This window comes from Heteronotia binoei, chromosome 21, assembly GCF_032191835.1.
Source record: "Heteronotia binoei isolate CCM8104 ecotype False Entrance Well chromosome 21, APGP_CSIRO_Hbin_v1, whole genome shotgun sequence".
Classification (NCBI taxonomy): domain Eukaryota; kingdom Metazoa; phylum Chordata; class Lepidosauria; order Squamata; family Gekkonidae; genus Heteronotia; species Heteronotia binoei.
The window spans coordinates 91,631,257-91,655,629 of NC_083243.1; the positions used below are offsets into that span (position 1 = coordinate 91,631,257).

Consider the following 24,373-nt stretch of genomic DNA (forward strand, 5'->3'; position numbering starts at 1 on the left):
AACATGAAGGCTACAAGTCCCAAAATCATAAGAACATAAGAGAAGCCATGTTGGATCAGGCCAATGGCCCATCCAGTCCAACACTCTGTCACACAGTGGCAAAAAAAAATTATATATACACACACACACACACACACTGTGGCTAATAGCCACTGATGGACCTGTGCTCCATATTTTTATCTAAACCCCTCTTGAAGGTGGCTATACTTGTGTCCGCCACCACCTCCTGTGGCAGTGAATTCCACATGTTAATCACCCTTTGGGTGAAGAAGTACTTCCTTTTATCCGTTTTAACCTGTCTGCTCAGCAATTTCATCGAATGCCCACGAGTTCTTGTATTGTGAGAAAGGGAGAAAAGTACTTCTTTCTCTACTTTCCCCATCCCATGCATTATCTTGTAAACCTCTATCATGTCAGCCCGCAGTTGACGTTTCTCCAAGCTAAAGAGTCCCAAGCGTTTCAACCTTTCTTCATAGGGAAAGTGTTCCAGACCTTTAATCATTCTAGTTGCCCTTTTCTGGACTTTCTCCAATGCTATAATATTCTTTTTGAGGTGCGGCGACCAGAACTGCACACAGTACTCCAAATGAGACCGCACCATCGATTTATACAGGGACATTATGATACTGGCTAATTTGTTTTCAATTCCCTTCCTAATAATTCCCAGCATGGCGTTGGCCTTTTTTATTGCAATTGCACACTGTCTTGACATTTTCAGTGAGTTATCTACCACGACCCCAAGATCTCTCTCTTGGTCAGTCTCTGCCAGTTCACACCCCATCAACTTGTATTTGTAGCTGGGATTCTTGGCCCCAATGTGCATTACCTTGCACTTGGCCACATTGAACCACATCTGCCACGTTGACGCCCACTCTCCCAGCCTCAACAGATCCCTTTGGAGTTCCTCACAATCCTCTGTGGTTCTCACCACCCTGAACAATTTAGTGTCATTCGCAAACTTGGCCACTTCACTGCTCACTCCCAACTCGAAATCATTTATGAACAAGTTAAAGAGGATGGGACCCAGTACCGAGCCCTGCGGCACCCCACTGCTTACCGTCCTCCACTGCGAAGACTGCCCATTTATATTCACTCTTTGCTTCCTATTACTCAGCCAGTTTTTGATCCACAAGAGGTCCTGTTCTTTTACTCCATGACTCTCAAGCTTTCTAAGGAGCCTTTGATGAGGAACTTCATCAAAAGCTTTCTGGAAGTCAAGGTAAACAACATCTATCGGGTCTCCTTTGTCCACATGTTTGTTCACCCCCTCAAAGAAATGTAACAGGTTAGTGAGGCAAGATCTTCCCTTGCAGAACCCATGCTGAGTCTTCCTCAATAACCCGTGTTCATCAACGTGCCTACTCATTCTGTCCTTGATAATGGTTTCTTCCAACTTTCCCGGTATTTCTTTTTTACAGTCAAGGTTTGTTTTAATTTCTTCTTTTAGTTTTCACAGAAAAAGGTGATTTATATTTGGCCCATTCATAGACACTTGTAATAATTTTGCAACTGATAAAGAAGACACGCCTTCTTGAAACTTCTGAAGAAGGTCTTCAGCAGTAGCAGTTTGAAGAAAAACTGGTTAGATACTGTGTGGAAACTTTATGTCAGAAATCATCCCAAAAATGAACCACTAAATCCATCTATCGCTTTGGAACCACCTTATTCAAAGCTTCGTCAAAACAGATAACAAATGTTTGGCATTGTTTCAGCTGTTTCAGTAAAAGATCAGAAAAATATGTTACGAAGCCAAAAGCAACAGCATACATTGCTTTTGTTTTTCCACGATGAAACTGTTGAGCTATCTGGCTATCTGAAAACATTCGCCTGAATAGCTCACTGATGTTGTTACAAGAGTTAAATGACATCTTCATCACCAGTTGCAAAACCCACAGGCAATCTGCTGTCCTGATTCAGTCCTTGATTACATAAGCAGCTGTACTAGTTTGTGTGGTGGGTAATTCTTTGCTACTTTCATCACTCCGGTTATGTTTTCCAGTTTCCGCAAGGGCTGCATCTTTACCCTCTCTGGTTTTACTATCTGAACTTGTACTTGGCTTTGAACCTAGACATATTGTGATGAAGTGCTGACTTGATTTAATTTTTAGGTTCTTCTGATGTAATGGTCCTTGTGCATGAGAATCCATAGCTCTAATTCCCATATTACTTAGTTCAAAGGTTTTGTAGCGCACTTTACAATAACCTTTGCATTTGTCTCTAGCAACTGGTGATAGCCATGGAATGAAGTCAGGATGAAGTTTGAAATCCAGTCACAGCATATTAAAAACTGTCCTCTTAGAAGCCAACTTCAAAACGTGGTTTCTGATACAGCTGTACGCAGAACCACCTGCCTGACACCAAGGTGTTAGCAGATTTGATTCTGGCAAGCAGAAACTTTCCAAAGCTGGGAAAGTTTCACTTTCTGGTTCCAGAAAGTGTAATGAGCAGATCAGCAGCAAGAAAGTAGGTGGAGTTTCTGCACTCTAGAAAAGCAGACAACCCTGATTTGCAATCTTTATGCATGGGAGAAGTCAGGAAAGAGGGTGAGAAGGCTGGTACTCTGTAAACTTCAGCAGGAACAAGCAATCACATTTGCAAAATTTACTTTGCATGGTACAGAGTGGAAAGTGCTAGTTGTCTGTGAAATCCAACAGCGGCAAAACTCATTTAAAACTCTGTGCTGGGTTTAGCAGGATACAAAACATTCATTCCATACACAAGCATGATCTAAAAACATGCTTATCTTTATATGTAAGTTAAATGCAGTACTAGCAGGTAAGGATAAAACAGATGTTTAAAGTTTGTATATTGCTAAACTTTTAAACTAGCCTTGCTTTGCAAATGCTACAAGCAGACCTTGGAAATCATGCAGGGACAGAATTCAACAAACACATTAGGCTGGTTGCTGATTGTGGAGCTGAGAAAAAAGGTGGAGCTGGGAAAGGGCATCATTAAGATTTGCTTCTACTACTTCTCTATTCCAGTTGCCACAAGAACAGATCATGCTCTTGCAGCAGCAGGTCAAAAATCCACTGCTTGAATATATTTTAATCACAATTTCCCTGACTTCAGACCAATTTCCCTGATTTCCCCTGACCAATTTCCATTTCCCCAACTTTTCAGAAAGTGGCAACCCTGCCAGGACAAGGAGCCCTCTAGGCTGTGCTCCAGAGGTATCAGGAGTGGCTGTAGGCTCCTCTCTGGGAAAGCTGGTGAGTTGCATAGCCAACCTCCCAAGCTCCCGGGCAGGTTTGTTGGGTGGAGTGGAAGTTTTCCCTGTCAGGGACTGCTGGAGGTGGGGTGTGTGCAGTGGAGCTGGGCTTACTGTCCCCAAAATGGAGACACTCCAATGCCTCGGATGGATTCTGTTGCAGTCTCTCTTCCTCTCTTCACTGTGGGAGTTCCAGAATCTCCTTACCCTTCTCTGTAGCAGGGACTGGAAAAGAGGCATACAGACACAGGGTTTTTTTTCCCATTAGTCCCAGGAGGGAGAGGTTAAAAAACATGTAGAAAAAACAGCCCTCCTGCTTAAAAACAAAGCAATGACCCCCCCCCCACACACACACCTTTTTTGCTCCTGACAGTGAGTCTTCTGCACTCAGGATGGCTTTAAAAGCAAGCCTGCATCTGTCAGCAAAAAGCCAGCTTCAGTTGGGAAGCAGGGGCTGGTGTGAAAAAGAAAAAAAATCTGCCTACTCTTTCCCCCGTCCTCCACTTCAGGCTTCTGAGAGAGGGCATGGAGAGGAAGCAACGATTTCTCTTCCACCTCTGTTGAAAATTTAGAGGCATGGTTTGGGAACAGAGCAAAACAAACGTCTCTTCCAGCTCCAGAGGAAGTGTTTTAAATGCTTCAAGGTGCTGGTTGTGACCTTTAAAGCCCTATATGGTCTGGGACCTGTGTACCTCTGGGACCACCTTTCCCCATATGAGCCTCAGAGAGCACTTTGATCAAGTACACAAAATCTCCTTATGATCCCCGGGCCAAAAAAAGCACGGCTGATCACCACCAGAGCAAGAGCTTTTTCAGTGGCAGCCCTGCTTTGTGAAATGCTCTCCCTGAAAACACCAGGGCCCTGTGGGACTTGCCACAGTTCTGCAGGGCCTGTAAGACAGAATTGTTTAAACTGGCATTTAACAAATAACGGGGAGGCGACCACTATTCCACCACCCCACAGCATTGGCACCTGAACCACCCCAGTACATATCCAGAGCACCAAATAGCATCCTATAATATTATTATATGCAGTGGTCAATAAGTAAGCTCTGCTCACGACCTGAGTTTGATCCTTAGTGGAAGCTGAATTTTCAGATAGCCGGCTCGAGGTTGACTCAACCTTCCATCCTTCCAAGGTTGGTAAAATGAGTACCCAGCTTGCTGGAGGGAAAGTGAAGATGACTGGGGAAGGCAATGGCAAACCACCCCATAAAAAGTCTGCTGTGAAAACGTTGTGAAAGCAACGTCACCCCAGAGTCGAAAACAACTGGTGCTTGCACAGGGGACCTTTCCTTTTCCTTTCCCATAAGAATAAAAACCCACCATCTGGATCCTGGTGAGTGAACTTAGAACCATATTACACATTTTAAACTGTATGAACTGTTAAAATGTTTTAATGATTTTATTGTACTTTGATTTGAATACTCTATTATTTTAACTGCTGTTAGCCACCCTGAGCCCGTTAGGGGAGGGTGGGATAGAAATGCAATAAAATAAATAAATAAATAAATAAATAAAAAACAGGCAAAAATCCCTAAGACTGTTAGAGCCTTCCAACTTAGGCAGTTTATAAGTGAAACTAATCAGTGTTCCTTAGCATTTGCTCATTATGTCATTTTAGAGTATTGTTTTCCCTTTGCTTGCTTCCCTTCCTCCCTCTCTACCCATCTCTCTCTCTCTCTCTGCCTGTTCTATGATTTCTGCCAGCCCCTATTCGAAGTCTCTGAATCAGTAGTTCTTGTGCTCAGGCTTCATAGTGTTGGGACCTTAATGGGGTCTTTCATTGATCAGGATAATTGATTATAAACATGCTACATGGAAGTATATCCCTATGATTTCATTCACTCATCAATCAGCTTGCCTATGTAGACTTCCCAATGCAATCCTAAACTGAGTTACACCATTCTAAGCCTGTTGACTTCACTGGACTTTGAAGGATATACCGTATTTTTCGGACCATAAGACGCACCCCCCCCCCAAAAAAAGTGGTGGTGGTGGGGAAAGGGCGTGCATCTTATGGAGCGAATGCTGAAAAAAGGAGACGAGGCGGGGGGGAGGGGACCTGCAGCCCCCGGGAGACAAGCGCCGGGATCGCTCCCTCTGCCCCCACCGCAAACCCAGTGCTTTGCGGGCACCGGTGGGACACGTGGCCCTTGAGCAGCCCTTTTCATGGAAAGTGCAAACTATAGTATCTAAATTTGGATGTAATTGCAAATTATGGCACAATGCAACCTCAGGAATATCTAGCTATTTGGAAGTACAAAAGAGGAGGTGGGAGGAGAGATGAACCCAAAGAATCCTCTAGCTTGTTATTTTAGGAGCAAACTGTGGTTTGTTATTCCATCTGAAACTAACCATAGCTTTATATCCCTAACTTGCATAGAGAAAAAGCAGAAAGATTAATTCCTGTGAAATACGTATCAATAAATTCTTCATTTTTTCCATATTCACTTTGAAAATAAAATGAGTAGATACATAGAGCTGATACCATTTCCCCATAATCACAGTCATAGCCAACTCGAAGTATTTCTTCTTTTATATATTGAAGGGGATGGAGTACATTTAGACTTCAAGCAGTATAATCCTAAGCATTAAACTCTTCTGTTTACTAAGGGGTGTAACTGTGTTCGGAATACACAGGGGTCATTTTGTAGAAAAAAGGTGCCTGAGTTCATTAGTGTAACTAATATGCCTAATATTTGCATATGTCACATCTCTTTGACATCACCAGAAGTGCATCAGAATGCCAGGAAGCAGAGATATAAACTTCAGAAAGGGCACAAAGAAACACAAAGATTTTTTTAAAACATGCTTAAAACATTAGCACACTTGCAATATTTTTGACAGTCTCTGATAACTGACACCTTGTGCAATTATTGCATCAAAATCTGGAGACAATTGTGTTGTGGCAATCCTAAGTATGCTGTTCAGGTGTTTTCAGTTGTGTGCCTGTAAGTTGCAAATCCACTTTTGATTCACTGACATTCATTACAGAAATTTCATGCTCCGTGCTCTAAGATCCAGGGGAAAACATGAAATGTCTGGGCATTGCGAGCTTTTAGACATAAATTGTTTCATGTGCTGGTCAAGAACTTGTGAAGAAACTATGACACAGACTGAGGGCTATGTGTCTGTCTACAAAACTATAGTCTTCCCCAGAGAAATTACTACAACTCCTATAAGGCAATGCAAGAACAGAGAGACAGCCACATGTAGTGATCAGTATCAGCCTACTATCTGGGAAGTTTAAGTTCAAAATCTCCAGTCAATCAAAGGAAAATGTGAAACGTGAAAGAAAAATAAAAGGAAATTGCTGGGTGAACTTGGTCTGGACACACACTCTCAGCCTAATCCTGGCTTGTTGTTATTCCTCTTCTGGATCATGAAGACATGGATCATGAAGGCATTAATACAGTGAAAAGGAGAAGGCAAATTCAGTTGCACCCAGAAAAGCCCAGGTATAATAAGCCAACAAAACACACTCTTTCTCTCTCTCTGTAGCAAGGCAAAAAGCTCATATCTTGAATAAAATGTTGCTGGTCTTAAAAGTGCTTCCTTTGTATCTCTCCCATGTAATTGATAGAGGGAACTAGGCAAAGGAAACTCTCTCTCTTTCCCTCCCTCCCCAGGGGACGAGGGGGGGAGCAGCCTCAGCGAACAGAAAGAAGAGAGGTTTGGCTCAGTAGCTCTGCAGTGTGACTGGGAATGCCTGGCAATCCTGGCAGACTCAATCACACAGCAGAGCTAGAGAGCCAAGCTCCTCCATTGGCTGAGGTTCCTCCTCCCTTCTCCTTCCTTTGGGAAGAGGGAGGGAGAAGAGTGAAAGAGCAAGAGGCTGCTTTGCTCAGCTATCTCATCACAGAGGAGAGGGAAAATGGTGGCCAAAGCAGGCAAAGGAGAAGGATGCTGTCAATGGTCTTATGCTTGGGGCCTGATTAGAACTTCCGGAGTGGCGCTTTGGGGAACTCTGTCCCCAACTGAGGCCTGGGAATACAATGACCCAAGTAAGACACCTGATTTAGGCTGCAATCCTGAAGTGTTTTTGTATCTATGTTATTTATCCATTCAAAAAATCTCAATGATATGCAACATCCATTATTGTCAGTTAATTTTGTGACAGCTGAAACAATTCTATAAACAACAGAGCTGCAGACTGCTAGGACAAATCCAAGCTGGGGCCTGGACTCGCCCAGGTCCTGAGAGCCAGTTTGGTGTAGTGAGCCGACTCTTATCTGGGAGAACTGGGTTTGATTCCCCACTCCTCCACATGCAACTACTGGAGTGACCTTGGGTCAATCATAACTCTGTCAGAGCTCTCAGTCCTGCCTACCTCACAGGGTTTCTATTGTGGGGAGGTGAAGAGAAAGGAGACTGTAAGCTACTCTGAGACTCCTTTGTTTGTTTGTTTTTGGAAGCTAAAGTTTAATGCTGATTATGTTAGCAATTGGAATTTTATACTGCTTCACAAAGCTATATTCTAAGCACCAGAGAAGGCTGAATGCACAAGCAACTACTATGAGATAAGATATATAAAGATTAACACTACAAGGTAGACAAAGCTCTATAAAAACCAGAGTTAACTGTCAGATGCCAAGTAATACCCCAGGAAAAACACACAAGTATGAAGCTTATATTTAAGTGATAACAACTACTGAAACAATTTTGAAACGTAATGAACAAGCAATAAGAAAGAGTGATAGTTTCATGAACTCCAGAAGAACAAGAAATAAAGATGAAAATAAAACCCCGACCTGGAATTAAGACTATCCTGTACCAAAGACTATCAATAACACGGAGGCAAACTTGAGAAGCGCCCCCTCCCCGATAATAACTAGCATCAGAACACTGCAAAATGTTAAAGCCAATATATAGAAACATCAATGAATAACCAGTGTATAGAGATAACGTCAGACACGAGAACTTAGTACTAAACCATAGATATGGCAGAGCTGGTAATTAATTCATTTCATCATTAGAGAACGACGTGGAAGCACAGCGCCATTTTGAGTTGGCTTTTTGGGCATCAGCAGCAGGTTTAATGTTAAGGGTTTAAAGCACCTTCAGTCCTGAAGTCAGATCGTCTACAAAATAAAGTTTATCTTTGAAAGAAATCTGGAGGCGCATCAAGTTTCACCACTTATAGTGAACTCGCGCATGTTGCAGGGCTTCAGTAATGCTCTTGAGGATCCGCTGCTTGCTGAATACTGCAAGAGGTAAATCTTGAAAAACCAAAATACGATCCCCTTTTAATGTAAGATGACCTTGGCTTCGTCCAGTTTCTAGGATAGCTTTTCACACTCTAATATCAGGGATGACCGCAATAATGTCTCGAGGACCCTGTCATGAAGGATTGTGGAGGGGACACAGACGGAAACCATTAGAGAGAAATGGAGCTGTAACTTTGGGCAATTCTATAGCGTTTTCTAGCCAGTCTGAGACAAAAGCCACTAAATCAGCAATTAATGTTAATTGCTCATTAAAGCCACAGAATTTGAGGTGAGATTGGCGTGCCTGCGACTCTGAATGGAGTACTCTGTCATGCATAGCACCATTTTCTTGTTGTAGGGCAGTTACGTCTTCCTTCAACGAAAGCCCCATTTCTTTAGCCCCCTCAGCTGTTTGATGGACTGCTTTTAAGGCTTGTTTAAAGGCAGAAAACTGGTCAGTGAGGGGCTGAATTAAGGCATTCATGGTCTCTTTAAGTCTGATCTCCATAGAGCCTAGAAGCAAAACACCAGATCTGTTGATGGCAGGAAAACAGGGGCGACAGAAGCCTCGGCAGTCACCATGTTTTTGGCGGCAAGCAGATCAGGGTCTTGAGTTTTATCAGGACAGGATTTGGCAAAAAACCCAGATATGTCCTTACAACTAGCAGGATTTAAAGCTGCCTTGTCTCCACTTTTATTGACCATGTCAAAATAGTCAAAGTTCTGTTTATAACGCTGATAGATGGGGTTCAGAGGGAATTCAAGAGAGGGAGCACTTCTCTTAGGCGGCCATTGTCCTTGGCGTCTAAGCCACACACCCCTGAGACTCCTTTGTGTAGTGAAAGATCAAATATCATCTTCTTTTGTTCGTGGCACTGCAGGGAGTGTGAGGGAAGAGCAACGAGGGTGATGGCAGCTGTGGCATCTCTCGCCAGTGGGGAGAGAGCTGGGTTGTAACAAGTGCAGGAATCCTGGTCCCACCCCAACCTGCTGCTGGACCTAAACTGGAGGCTGGAAAGGGCTGGAGAGCAGCCAATAGGGCTATATAAGGGTCTCTGTTGCCTTCTTTACCACATGGGCTTTTGCCCAACCACCCTCCCCTTTTTTTCTTGTTACTGCTGTGAGGCATCATATGTGGCATTTATGCATCAGTTCATTCTCAGACCTGTCACAGCATGGGTGGTATCATGCTGTGCCAAGGCTTCTTACAGCTGTAACAAATAAAGTTGTGGCTAATTTATTCCAAGCCAGGTTATGTGTGTGAGTTGTAAACCGGGTTAATGGGGTACAATGAGTAAGGTAACCCCCCTTGTGCCCTTTGGCACCCTCCCTCACACCCTCCCCTTGGCGCTGTGGCTACAATAGGAACTACAAACTAATCAAAGGTGGTTTTAATCATTAATGTAGGCTAATTTCTTGCCATCTTAAAATAGTACTGATACAAAAGTTAATTACCATTCAATGATCTCATTATCATCCAGAAAAAATACAGTGATATTTTTAATGGTGTCCATGTTATGGAAAACACTACTATTATTATTATTATAGGGTGAGGGTAGTAATGAAGAACCTGAGCTGTGAACTTAGAAATCCTTGGCCTAAATCTTGGCCAATAGCCATGAACTAACTCACTAGGCAGCCTAAAAAAGCATCGGCTACATCATTACTGCCACAAATACAAAGACCTTCACACTGGCAATGGAGTACCCACATGGGAGTTTTATGTGCATTTTCCTCCATTAGCCATCATATTTATTTACAAACTGTATACCTCACTTTTCTGCCCTCATTAGTGCCACCCTTCATTTCCCTTTTACTGCTCCACGAGAGGTTTTTTCCAGAGCTTAAAAAAAACTCAGCAAGGGCTATTGCACTGCACTGCAATAACATCATAATCAACAACTTCCTCTGAATTTTCTGATTTTTTTTAAAATTCTCAAACTCTTTAAATTGCAGCAATATAAAGAGAAATATCTCTCTGAGAAGTTGATGAAAGAAAAATGGTGCCAGTGTAGCTTCAAAAATACCCCTACCTTTCCATCCAGAAAAACTGCTAACATACTTAGACTGTGTTCTTTCTTGAAATATTATACCAAGCCACGTTTGAGAAACAATGTATGGGGAAAAGCTTAGAAAGTGGATGATTAGAGGACGATGTTGTCCCCCCTCCCTGAAAAAAACACTGTTGTTGTTTGGAAGCTGAGGCAGAAACAAAATCTCAGCACAATGCAGATAAAGCCTTTACTGTCTAGTCTCAGCCTTATTCACAAACTGCAACACTAGATTCTAACACTGACCTAGTCTGTTGAAAGGATTACACACAATGAATACTTTGAACACTAAAGAGCTGTATACATTTGTAGTATATGTTGATTCAGGTAAAGGAACCTCCAACATAAAATATTTCCAGAGAAAAGGAAAGCCCTGTTTAACAGCACGTGCCAGACCTACCTAAAAGCAATTCAACAGGCATGAGAGTAATGAGCCTACAAGTAAAAAAAGGGGCCAAGAATCAGTGTATCACTCAATGCAGCCATCCTGCCATCTTAAATATTTGTGAAGAAAGATTTAATTTTGTTATTTTTGTTAACATTCTTACCTAGAAAGCATGCCCAGAGGTGTAACATTAAGTGATCCCATCAGCATTGCCAAGGCCATCCCTGGGGCCTCCCGTTCTATTACTTCTTTAGTGGCCTGTAATCAAAGATTAAACAGCAGACTGAGTAAAAACAACAAAAAGTAAAATAAATATAATCTAACTAAAATTTATGAAAGAAACTCCATTCTTTCCCTCAAAATTAACATGAGTTTCAGCAGTGAGTTAAAAACTCAGGGCACAGAGTCACTTTACACTCTTACCACTAAAATTAGCCCCTGTGGGAGTCTCATTCTGCCAAAATTTCCATAATCTGCTGCCAAACACACTTTTTATTTCTCTTAGATTTATCTTACAGGAGGCATATGTAGCTGTCAAACTTCTAAACTAATTAAATGAAATTTGATTGGTCAATGGCTAGAAACCACTGGCCACAAAATACTTCAACCATGCAAATGTTAAACAATGAATGCACCCTCACAGGGTACAATAGATTTCTCAAGGAAATCCAAACTACTTAGTATTAGGCACGGTCAGTAAGATCAAAGCACTCTTCAAAATGAAGACATGCATACAGCATATGTTTCTTATCCACTTGGGGTGATGAATGGTTTAGTAAACCTGTACTGTCTCTATCTAGAAGCCAAAAAATTCACAGACAGGTGTGATGAATCTTGTCTTACTTATTTGGATCACTTTCAATCGGGGCTGCAAGCTTTAATCTATCATTTTAACTTGTTAACAAAGTTTCTGTTGATTAATCATTAAGTCTAATTTTAATTGATGGGATTGAAAATAAGGACACACCATTGAGTCTATTTTGATTCTGGTAACAGAATTTAAAAGACAATACTAAGAACAGTCTTTAGAACTGGACTTTTTAAATTTATGAAGTACAAATGGGGACACCCCCCCCCGAAACTTGTGGGGAGGGGGTCATTCCCCCATCTTTGCTTCTTTCCCTTACCCTCTCTTCTTTCATCATCTCATCTATGTCAGTCTTCCCCCACCCCTTGTATGTCAATATCCCCCCTCTTTAACCCCCAGTCCTTCTCAATGTTCCCTCTTTCCCCCACTCCTTCTCAATCTGCCTCTTTTCTCTTCCCTTCTCTCAGACAATATCCCCTCTTCTTTTTCTCCCCCTTCCTCAATTTCCCTCCTTCTTTCTCTCCTCCCCTCCCTCAGACAATAGCCCCCCTTCTTACTCCTACCTTGGGAGTCACAGTGGCTGTGGCAGGGCTCCAGGAGCTGCCATGCCATACCTTCTGCAGGGCCCCAGAGAACTGCCATGGCTGCAGCAGGGCCACAGGAGCCATTGCAGCAGTGCCCCCTGGGAGCCAAGGCGACAGTCTGGTCATCAAAAGCCACAGTGGCTATGTCAGCCCACCCCACAGGAGCAACCATGCTGCCTCTGTAGGACCCCCAGAAGCCATCTGGGTTAGAATGGATAAAAGGAGGTACTTCTCACCCAAAGGGTGATTAACATGTGGAATTCACTGCCACAGGAGGTGGCGACGGCAACAAGCATAGCCAGCTTCAAGAGGGGGTTAGATAAAAATATGGAGCAGAGGTCCATCAGTGGCTATTAGCCACAGTGTGTATATATACATAAATAAATTTTTTGGCCACTTCGTGACACAGAGTGTTGGACTGGATGGGCCATTGGCCTGATCCAACCTGGCTTCTATTATGTTCTTATGTTCTAAGCTCCACTGATGGTAAGTACTCTATGCCTGCACATAAAACATTTTTGTTTCCAGGGGGGGAATTTAAACACCTCCCAATGTAGATTTTTTTGCAAACTGAGTTTAGAGAAAAATCTCCTTTGTGTCAGTGTAGTTGTGATCAGCAGATTTAGATACCACAGATGGGGGCCAAACTTGAGAAATAGATATATAGATAATAAATGCCTCTTATAAATCCTATAAACCTATTTAAGACACATTTTTTACAATTGATCCAGGATCATTTCCTGTCATTTAAAAATATTTGATGTATTTTCTTTTTAGATGTGTAGATATTCCCTTAAAAATGCATGAATCCATGGACTTATACCACATATGGCTTAATTTCTAATGAGAAGATCTGGGGCTCTACTTTGTCTGCAAGCCACGGCCTAACCTCTCATAAGCAAACCATTCCCATTATTCATGGGTGTACTGATGGGGGCCCACAGCAATTGTTCAAAGGCACTTATTCCTCAGCACTGAGCAGAGTATGGTAAGGGAGAACTTATAAATGTAGCTCCATCAATTTAAAAAGTCAACAGCTGCCAATAATCAAAAACACTTCCTGCATTCAGACATAATGATAATGAGCCTTGGAAGTGCTGAGGCTCAAATGATCTCTTCCCCCCTCTCCTATACTTGTATATAACTCTGACATTGAAAAAAATCCTAGATCACAAGAAAACAATATTCCAACTATAAACTAGGATTTGTTTCTTATCTAACAGGCAGAATACCAAACAAGGATTAAACCATGGTAATTCTGGTTTATAGGCAATAAACAAATCCTAGTTTGTGATTTAAATGTTACAACAAGCAATGGCTTATTGTGAACCAGAAAGCCTTCTATATTCAAGCCACATGTAAGTGAGGTAAGGAAGAGTCCAAACCTGAGGATTTTGAAGGTTCATTCACATAACAACTAGGAGTGGAGCTATATGTTTTTTGAGGGGAGGCAAAATTAAAAAATGATGCCCCCTTATGGGCCCATTCTATCTTATGGGCCCATAGAATAGAATGGACGATACCCAATTTGGTACCCCCCCTCTGGTGGCACCTGGGGCAAGCGCCCCCTCTGCTCCCCGCTAGATCTGGCCCTGATAACAACAATGGTTTGCCGTTGCTTGTGAATGCCAATATTGCATTAAGGGATATTTCTCAATGGGTTAAACATATCTGCAAAACAACCTGCTGATTTTCCTTATCTCTTCTTCTGCTGAACAATAGTATAAAGGTGATGCTGAAGATTCCACAGCCCACATGGGCAGAAAACCACATGGCCCAGGAGACTGCACTTAGCAGCAGGCGCTGGCAAAAACATCACACATCACTCTTGTACCAAGGGTAGAAGATGATGATGTTGATGGAAGGCAATTTTGTCTAGTTTTCCCTCCTTAATTAAGTTCCACAGGCCACAGCTTTAGAACCATATAGCTCCTGTAACAACTAGCACTAGTTTTTCAGAGGTTTCAAGGACACATTTTCTTTGTCTTTTGTATTCTATATGTAGGTCCCAGGCTGAAGAGAGTGTTTGTTTAGAATTGTACTGCCAGTCTCCTATGTCAGAGTTGCACCCTTGTAAACCTATTAATTTTAACAGACTTAGAAAGGTGTAATTCTGCTTAGGATTGCATTACTCAGGTGTTATAGGGAGAAAAATCCATATTAGGTGATGTCAACTACACTGCCTATGTGTGCCTGTTCCATATTCCAGATACTCTTTAGTTACTCAGTTCATCACAGATTTCAGTCATGCTACACCAGCAGTAATAATGAGAAAAAGCATTAAAAATATTGTACATCATTGGTCAACTTTTGTTCTGCACACTTTTGAGCTACGTAGAATACGTAGTTGTGATAACTGAAGAATTCATATTACTGTTCCTATAAATCCAGTTGAAGATACTACATTTGTTAACATTTATAACTACAGGATTTAAAAAATCTGAATTTAATGATAAACAAAAATAAAAAGTATGCTCAATGGGAAGAAATTACCTTGCTATATACTGAAACTAAGTCCACAGAAGCTTGGGTAGGGGTTAACAACTCTTCCAACTTCTTATTACCCTTCCAATTTCTTCCTTGTTATTGAAAGGAACTCTGCACATGCTCTGAGAAACCTACTACCGTCTAGGTCTAGGTAGAAACCTGCTACCATCTAGGTAGCAGGTGTTTAGTTTAGTTAGTTCAACTGTATTGCTATTTATTTGGACATCTTTGTGCTGTTGCTCTTTTGCCTTCCTTCCACAATTTTTTCAAAACCAACTGCCCTTTTCTTTTTTCTCTTTAATAATAAACTTTTTATAAAGACCTTTTTTTTTTTTTTGCCAAGTACAATTTATTTCTCTGGAATATTTGTCTGAATCCCTTCTCGGCACACTAAATTGCAGTTGGCTATAAGGCAAAGGTATCAAACAGGCAGCCCGTGGGCTGGGTCCATCCCCTAAAGGGCTCGGATCCGGCCTGCAAACAACTGACCCCCCCCCCCCCCCCCGCAATGCCTCGCTGTCGGAGAGGCGCAGGCCAGTTAGGCTTTCCTCTTGTTTCTGCAGCCTCAGCTGTAGAAGCAGGAGGAATATATCCCCCGGTGTTCCTCTTTGACTGTTGGAGAGGCAGGGCTGGTTGGACTTTTCTCATGCTTCTGCAGCCGTGGAAGATGTCCCTGCCCATGTCTCTCCCAATTGTTGGAGAGGTGGGGAGATGCCTGGGCTTTCCTCATGTTTCTGCAGCCGTGGCTGCAGAAGCACAAGGAAGATTTTTTCTCCCCACCCCAGTGCTTCCCAGGCTGTCCTGGAACATAAGAGAAGCCATGTTGGATCAGGCCAATGGCCCATCCAGTCCAACACTCTGTATCACACAGTGGCCAAAAATTTATATATATATATATATATATATATATATATATATATATATATGTGTGTGTGTGTGTGTATATACACACACACACACATATATACACACTGTGGCTAATAGCCACTGATGGACCTCTGCTCCATTTTTTATCCAATCCTCTCTTGAAGCTGGCTATGCTTGTAGCCGCCACCACCTCCTGTGGCAGTGAATTCCACATTTTAATCACCCTTTGGGTGAAGAAGTACCTTCTTTTATCCGTTCTAACCCGACTGCTCAGCAATTTCATTGAATGCCCATGAGTTCTTGTATTGTGAGAAAGGGAGAAAAGTACTTCTTTCTCTACCTTCTCCATCCCGTGCATAATCTTGTAAACCTCTATCATGTCACCCCGCAGTCGACGTTTCTCCAAGCTAAAGAGCCCCAAGCGTTTTAAGGTGTGAGGTGGTTGGGCTTTCCTTGTGCTTCTGCAGCCAGGCTACAGAAACACATGGAAGATCTCCCCCCCCCCGTTCCTGGACTGTCTGGGAGTGCAGGGTGGCTGGGCTTTCCCTGTGCTTCTGCATCCAGGCTGCAGAAGCACAGAGAAGATTCCCCCCGCTAGGCTTCCCAAACCTCCTGCCCTGGCGGGGGACTCCAGAATTTCATAAGAACATAAGAGAAGCCATGTTGGATCAGGCCAACGGCCCATCAAGTCCAACACTCTGTGTCACACAGTGGCAAAAAATTTTATATACACACATACACTGTGGCTAATAGCCACTGATGGACCTGTGCTCCATATTTTTATCTAAACCCTTCTTGAAGGTGGCTATACTTGTGGCTGCCACCACCTCCTGTGGCAGTGAATTCCACATGTTAATCACCCTTTGGGTGAAGAAGTACTTCCTTTTATCCGTTTTAACCTGTCTGCTCAGCAATTTCATTGAAAGCCCACGAGTTCTTGTATTGTGAGAAAGGGAGAAATTTCAAGCCTCTTCCCCCGCTCCCCAAAAAAATGGAAGCGGGGGGAGGGGGGAAATGGCGCCAAGGCTCAGGCTGAGGTGAAGGAGGAGGCAGCCAGTGGCCCGTCCGCGCCGCCACCAACCGACCCTCGACGGCGCTCCGGGGCAGCCTCCCCTCCCCTCAGGGCTGCAGCGGCGCATGGCCTTGACTGGTGGCTGCTGGGGCCGGCGGGGGGCTTCAGACGGCACGGGCGGCTGCTGGCCACGGCCTCGGCACTGCCCGCAATGCCGCTGGCACTGGGCCTGGCTGCGGGGCTCCTGCTCTTCGCCACGCCGCCCCACCGGAAAGTTAAGCGGTGCCGCTGGCGCTGGGCCTGGCTGCGGGGCTCTGAGGGGAGGCTGGGGTTTTTAATAGTAGTCTGCTCTTCTCGGGGAGTAGGAGGGATCTCAGGGCAGACCGGTGCCCTCAGCCCTGTCCGCTTCCCTAATGATGGGGGCCGGTGGGGCTCAACAAGAGCTGAGTAGCCTTTGCTCCCTTAGCTTGGTTGGGGGTGTGAGTGAAGTTCTGAGGAGTGGGCTGGTAAGGAAACCAGTGACTAAGATAAAGATCAATATTGAAATGTAAGCACGTGTGCTGTCCCTTTAAATGTGATGGCCAGAACTCTCTTGGAGTGCAATTATGCTTGTCACACCCTTGTTCCTGGCTCCTCCCCCAATGTCTCCTGGCTCCACCCCCAAAGTCCCCAGATATTTCTTGAATTGGACTTGGCAACCCTACCCCCCGCCCTGGCCCAACAAAGTCTCATTTATGTCAGATCCAGCCCTCAGAAAAATGAGTTTGACACCCCTGCATATTTTCTAGGGTTTCTGCCTTGTCACTTTGCTATTGCTCTAGTACTGTGCTAGAGGTGAACCTTCCCAGTAGGACAGTCTAGATGTTATCAGGAGGTTTTGAGTGGTGGTGGCTGATTTATAGGGAGCTTTCCAGGGAACTGTTTGTATAAGGGAGTTTCCATGCAAGGGAAAAAAACCCACTCTCCCCTCCCTACCATGACACTTTCCCTTTTAAAACCATCTATTATTGTAACCATCATTACATTTACTGGCAGTGAATTCTACAATTTAACTACTTGTTGAGGAATGATGTATTATGTTTTATCTGTCTTGTACCTACAGTCTATCAACTTCATTGGGTGCTCCTGAGTTCTATCTTCTTTCTCTACCCCATGCATAATTTATAAACCTCTATCATTCCCCTCTTAGCCTTCTGTTTAGTAAACAAAAAAAATCACATTCTTCAGCCCTTTTTCATAGGAAAGATGCTCCAGTGCCTTGATTATCTTTTTTGCCCTCTTCTGTACTTTTTTCAGCTTTGCAATTTCATTGTTAAAATATGATGGCCAGAACTGTACATAGTATTCCAAGTAAGGCTGCACTATTATGATTTTTGTTGTTTTATACCCAATTTCCTTCCTAATAATCCCCAGCATGGTGTTTCTTTTTCACTGCCGTTGCATATTAAGTCTACATTTTTATTGACCTACCCACTATAATGCCAAGATCTCTCTTTTTAAAATAATTTAAATTTTATTGAAACTTTTATAACTAATATACACTTAAACAAAACTAAAAAACGATCAAGAAGTACATACAGTAACTAATGATTTAAAAGATTAAGAGACAATAACTTGTAGATCATTCAATACAACACATAGCAACTCGGAAAAAGTACTTCAAAACATTATAAAATACAATTAGTAAATCATTTACAATTAGTAAATTTATAATTAGTAAATCAAGCCGCCCTGAGCCACTTGTGGGAAGGGCGGGATATAAATCCTAAATAAATAAATAAATAAAAAAAATAATATTCATATATTTCAATGAAGTTTTTCCCAAATTAGGTTCCTTGTTATTAACATATTCCAGAAAGACAAACTATTTTTTCCAGAAACCAATCCCCTGCTTTAGGATTATCATGAGCCAAGATCTCTTTTAATCTTGATCACAAGCAGTTCAAAACTCATGAGATTCAGACTTAAAACCTCTGGGAGAATGGTTAGGAGGGTCCACTCCAGGATATTAATGTCCTGGATGGTTTCCATGAGAACTTCATGACCCTGTTAAGTAGGCTGATGCCAGATGAAAAAGAGTTTGAGGTGTTTACCACTGAGTACAAAAAGGAAGCATTAATTCTAGGTTTATGGAATTAGACCATTATTTTTGAGCTTCAGGACTTTGAAGGAAGAAGAATATTTGAAAGGCATACTTCTGGAGCCTGATCACCCCACCCCAATACCACCCCAAAACATCTGCTATCTTTGGGGATTCAGCCCCATTATCAAGTCTCTGCACCCAGATAAACTACTCTCTTAATGAAAACTCCATTCTGTGTTTTCCTTGCAACTTTGTCTGTGCTGTAATGTATTTCAATAGAGTTTCACTTTCCAGGGTTTGTATGGCCAGCTGAAGCTGTTGCTTGCTGGAATTCCCTCCTTGCAAATAAAGAGTTGCCTCTGCTGAATGGACCTGAGAACGGGTGCATAGTGAGTACTCTAACCTGAGAACCGACAGCCAAAGGGGGATATTTCACTGGAGAGCCATTACCAATTGGAGTACACCTAGAGAGGGAGGGAAAGCTTGCAATGCCTAGCCATTACATGTTTTCCTAGGCTCAGAGCATTTTATAGTCTTTGTTTATATTTTCAGTTTCTGCTGTGATCCTTGTGCTTTTTCTTGATGTTTTATTTTTAAAATTGCATTGCCAAATCTCATTATTCCCCCACTTTTTCATTTTGAACAAAATATTGTAAGAGTTTTAAGTGTTTGTATTTCAAGTTTAAAAAAATCCTTTGAATTGTGTTTGTCTATGACCTTTAAATAGTTCTTATCTCCTCTACTTGGCATTAAACTTTATGATACACATGGCCCAACCCCATAAAGTCCCATTTATGTCACATTCAGCCCTCAGAACAAATGAGTTCAATACCCCTATCTTACCGTATTGCCTTTGAATATTTTTGTCAATATCAGTGTGTTTATTCTTTCAGTTTTATTTACAGATGGTTTCCTAACATCTCCAGGGGGGGGGGGGTTCAATCAGCAATTGGTGAGCCTATCGTTTTGGTTAATCTGTGGAATATGGGATGCCTGTGCTGCTGACATGATTGCTCCACAGTCCCCTTTACCCTCCTGCAGAGCCTGGAATATGCCTTGGTTTACTGAAGAGCTTAGAGCAATGAAGTGGTTAGGTAAGCGGTTGGAGCATAAATGGAAGAAAAGAAAGCATATGTGACGGTGCAAGTGAGAGCATATTATTGTGCCCACTCTGCAGTAGTGGTAGAGGCAAAACTTAAAGAGTATTTGGTGAGGTACCTTGTAAAAAGTCCAAGTATATAATATCTACTAGATTACTGATTTATATACTTGCTAACCTACTCAAAGAATTCCAAAATATTGCTGAGGCAGCACTTTCATTTCCAGAAGTCATGCTGATTTTCTTTCGATGGGTTTTGTTCCTTAATACGCTTGTGACAGGGACATAGATGAGGAAGGCACTGCCCCCGTGAAAATCGTCCTGTAACTCAACTTGACAATTCAAACACACTCAGAATACTTAGAACACAAACTAATATCCATTTTTACAAAAAAAATAGTTGAATAAATAATAAACAACCACTAAACAACCACAGAACAACCATAAGGTGGAACAGGTAATGTGTCAGAAATATATTAAAAAGTCCTTAGTTCACAGACAAATATATTAAAAAGTCCTTAGTTCACAGACAAATTCATTCATGTTTTTCCTCTATTCACATCAAAACAGGTACTGTTCCAGCCTCTAAATTAGAACCTGCTTGGAACTTTTAAGTGTGAAAAGGTGAAGGACCTATGAGAAGTTTCTCCATGAAGAATATAGCTTGAATACAGCTTCTTGCAAAAATGGGGTTCTAAATATTCCAGAAATACTTGTTAGCTGTGTGGCTGTATGCCTGAAGTTTCTACCTTATCCAGAGCAGAATCTTCTTCTACAGTGGCTGGAATGTGACCTGTTTTGTTGTGAATAGAGGAAAAGCATGAATGGATTTGTCTGTGAACTACCATTAAGGACTTTTTGATATATTTCTGACGTCACTGGTGAGTTTCATTAGTAAGTCACAATCTCAACTAGGGTTGCCAAGTCCAATGTAAGAAATATCTGGGGACTTTGGGGGTGGAGCCAGGAGTCTTTGGGGGTGTAGCCAGGAGACATTGGGGACGGAGCCGAGAGCAAGGGTGTGACAAGCATAATTGAACTTCAAGGGAGTTCTGGCCATCACATTTAAAGGGACTGCACAAATTTTTAAATGCCTTCCTTCCATAGGAAATAATGAAGGATAGGGGCACCTTCTTTTGGGGCTCATAGAATTGGACCCCCTGGTCCAATCTTTTTGAAACTTGAGAGGTATTTTGGGGAGAGGCCCTAGATACTATACTGAAAATTTGGTGCCTCTATCTCAAAAAACAGCCCCCCCCCAGAGCCCCCGATACCCGCGGATCAATTCCCCATCATTCCCTGTGGGAATCGTTCATAGAGGTGCATGATGGCTCTGGGGGCGGGGCTTTCCCCGCTGGCCAGCTGGCTGGGGGAGGGGGGAAGCCTGTAAAACCACGGGATCCCCCTCTGGGACCTGGGGATTGGGAAGCCTAATCTCAGCCTTAAGTTTTCTCAGCACTAGTGTGATACTCTTAACCACATAATCACTCAGGCTCTATATATTCTGCCATATCAACAGATACTCATAGTGGTTTACAGTTTATTATATTTCAGGTGCAGATGAATATGTAAAGGGATATAGTAAATAAATGTATGTTAGTAATACACATACACATTACATACATAACCTTGGAATGCATGTGTTCATTCGTGTGCACACCCACACATATATACACACTGTTCTCCTGTCTTCAACTAATTAAATGCTTTTCTGAGCATTTCACAAATAGTTCACCCCTAATTTATGTACTGTAACCTCTTTATTATGCCCTTGAGCAGAGTGGCATTTAGAAGGCTGGGTTAGCTCTAAAAAGGTTTCAAAGATAGTGCAAGAGGAAAACAAACAATCAACCCTCTATAAATAATGATCAGGGAGCCCTTCAGCATAATTCAGGTCCATTCTTAACTTTGTAAGAAAAATGACCTTGACAAATAGACTTAGCAAGAAAGTAGTGTGATTATTTATTATTTATTTATTTATTTGATGGACTTATATCCCGCCCTTCTCACCGAAGTGTCTCAGGGCGGCTCACAACACAATGATTCATACAGTTCCATTTAAAACATTTACAGATACAATAAAAGCATAGTTAATAAAACAAGATAAAATAAAGCCAGCGGTCTATAAGAGCATTTTGTTCCATCCAAAGATGTTCCATCCAAAGTATCAGTTAGGTGTTATAGGCCTGCCGGAAGAGGGCTGTCTTGCAGGCCCTGCGGAACTGCCCTAGGTCCCGCAGGGCCCGCACCTCCTCCGGCAGCTGGTTCCACCAGTAAGGTGCCGCTGTTGAGAAGGCCCGATCCCTGGTGGATTTTAGGCGGGCCTCCTTTGGCCCAGGGACTACCAGCAGATTTTGTGAGCCGGAACGTAGTACTCTCTGGGGAACGTGTGGGGAGAGACGGTCCCTAAGGTAGGCAGGTCCTAGGCCATACAGGGCTTTAAAGGTAATGACCAACACCTTGTACTGGACTCGGAATGTTACTGGCAGCCAGTGCAGATCCCGGAGCCCCGGCCGATTATTAAATATGTATGCGCTATGCAACACTAAAAATGGAAAAAGCAGTAAGCACAGCTAAGCAGTTTTATCTCCTCCCTGCATGTGACATTTACTATAGTAGATTTCAGAATATGTATGTACCTATTTCCAGTTGTACACCATTAGAATTATGGCCAAGTTGATTCCAGAGTTTTTTTAAAAAGCACATTGAACAAGTCAGGTGTTACTTTTGGAAGAATAGCTGGTTTTTATAACCAACTTTTCTGTATCCTAAGGAGTCTCAAAGCAGCTTATAATCGCCTTCTCTTTCTCTCCCTACTTTGTGAGGTAGATGGGGTTGATCGAGTTCTGAGAGAACTCGCCCAAAGTCACCCAGCAGGCTTTATGTGAAGGAGTAGGGAATCGAACCTGGTTCTCCGGATTAGAGTCTGCCACTCTTAATCACTACATCACTAACTGCATCCTTTGGGTGAAACAGAAACATTGATTTTCATCATCACAAGGTGGTGCTATATTTCACAATCAGAGGCAGATCTATTTTTTTTTTAAAGGCAGCAAAATAAATGTATGAATTTGTATGTCAACAGGGAGGGCTCCTTCCTGCTGCTTGAAACATAATACCGCCCATCCAGTTGATTTGCACCTGTTGAAAGGCTGCTGTATATCTGCTTGCTATGTAGCAGGATGGGGCCTTCCTTGCTGCCAAATCTACACATGAGTAAGCACCTAGAAAAAAATGTATGGGCAGAGGGTTCATGCTATTACTTTCAACACGTCCTAGTTAGCAGCTCTCGTCTGGATTTCCTGATGACTGTGCTCAATTAAATATCTTTTTCTTTGGGAATTAGTGTTTTCAATGTAATAACATTTAACTTGAAATTCAGATATGTTTGTTGGTAGTCCTGAATGTGACTGTTTGTCCAAATAATATACTTTCTTTTATTTACACTGATGGACCTCCTGATGGCGCCTGGTTTTTTTGGCCACTGAATGACACAGAGTGTTGGACTGGATGAGTTATTGGCCTGATCCAACATGGCTTCTCTTATGTTCTTATTACATAATTTGTTTTCTCAGAATTTCCACACAGACACAATTCCTCCCCAATGTCTTCAACATTTTTGGAAACTGTATTTCTCTAAAAGTAACTCATTCCTTCACTATTCAACTGCCTGTAACTGAGTTAAGGCTTACTCAGTCCTTATGAACTGGGTAGCTGTCAGATAACATGTTCAAAACAGTTTAACTCCACCCCCCCAGTCACTGTCCTACGTCTTTAAAACCTATTGCATTTTCCCCTCTTCCACTAGCTAGTACTCTAATCATACAATGTTCATATGGACACAAAGGAGCACAATTAAACAGTTGGATTAGTTTTCAGTTCCAGCACTAACAACCTAGTTCATTTAGGATCAGCATATACATTGGAAGGGGGATATGTTAGTCAGTATCTTTTAAAAGTAATTTTATTCATGAAAAATAAAGTTGTGTACAAAGCTTTAGAAATTCCTCCTCAATTCCAAAAACAAATCATATAGATGTTATTAAATTCAGTTTACCATCTGAGTCAGAACAACCATCCATTAATCAAATGTACTAAATTTTCACTATGTAATTATGTAACATACACATTCCTTTAGTTTTTCCAACTATTAATCTTCATTTGGATTTATGTTCCTTTTTCAGTATCTAGCAAATACTAATCTGGCAGATTACACTTGGATCAAACACCTCCCCAGTACTCAAAGAAGATATTGGTTTTTATGCTAAACCCTTTCTCACCAAGTAGAGTTATACATCCACTGTATTCTAATGTATTTCTTTTTTCTTTTTTTGTATTAGTGTAGTGGAATAACATTTGTAATACTATGCAACATATTAGATTGGGGAGGGACAGTGGCTCAGTGGTAGAGCATCTGCTTGGTAAGCAGAAGGTCCCAGGTTCAATCCCTGGCATCTCCAAAAAAGGGTCCAGGCAAATAGGTGTGAAAATCCTCAGCTTGAGACCCTGGAGAGCTGCTGCCAGTCTGAGAAGACAATACTGACTTTGATGGACCAAGGGTCTGATACAGTATAAG

At 42.2% G+C, this 24,373-nt stretch overlaps 1 protein-coding gene across 15 annotated transcripts in view; it reads right to left on the reverse strand.

Moving 5' to 3' along the window:
* LOC132589015 (gephyrin) overlaps window positions 1-24,373 on the reverse strand; it is a 680,040-nt gene that overhangs the window by 318,357 nt on the left and 337,310 nt on the right. For 13 of the 15 annotated variants that reach the window (XM_060261532.1, XM_060261529.1, XM_060261537.1 and 10 more), the window contains one exon: window positions 11,021-11,115. The exons of the other annotated variants lie outside the window; for them this stretch is intronic. In XM_060261532.1, coding sequence (XP_060117515.1) covers window positions 11,021-11,115 — 95 coding nt within the window. The remainder of the gene's footprint in view (window positions 1-11,020; window positions 11,116-24,373) is intronic. 15 annotated transcript variants of the gene reach the window in all.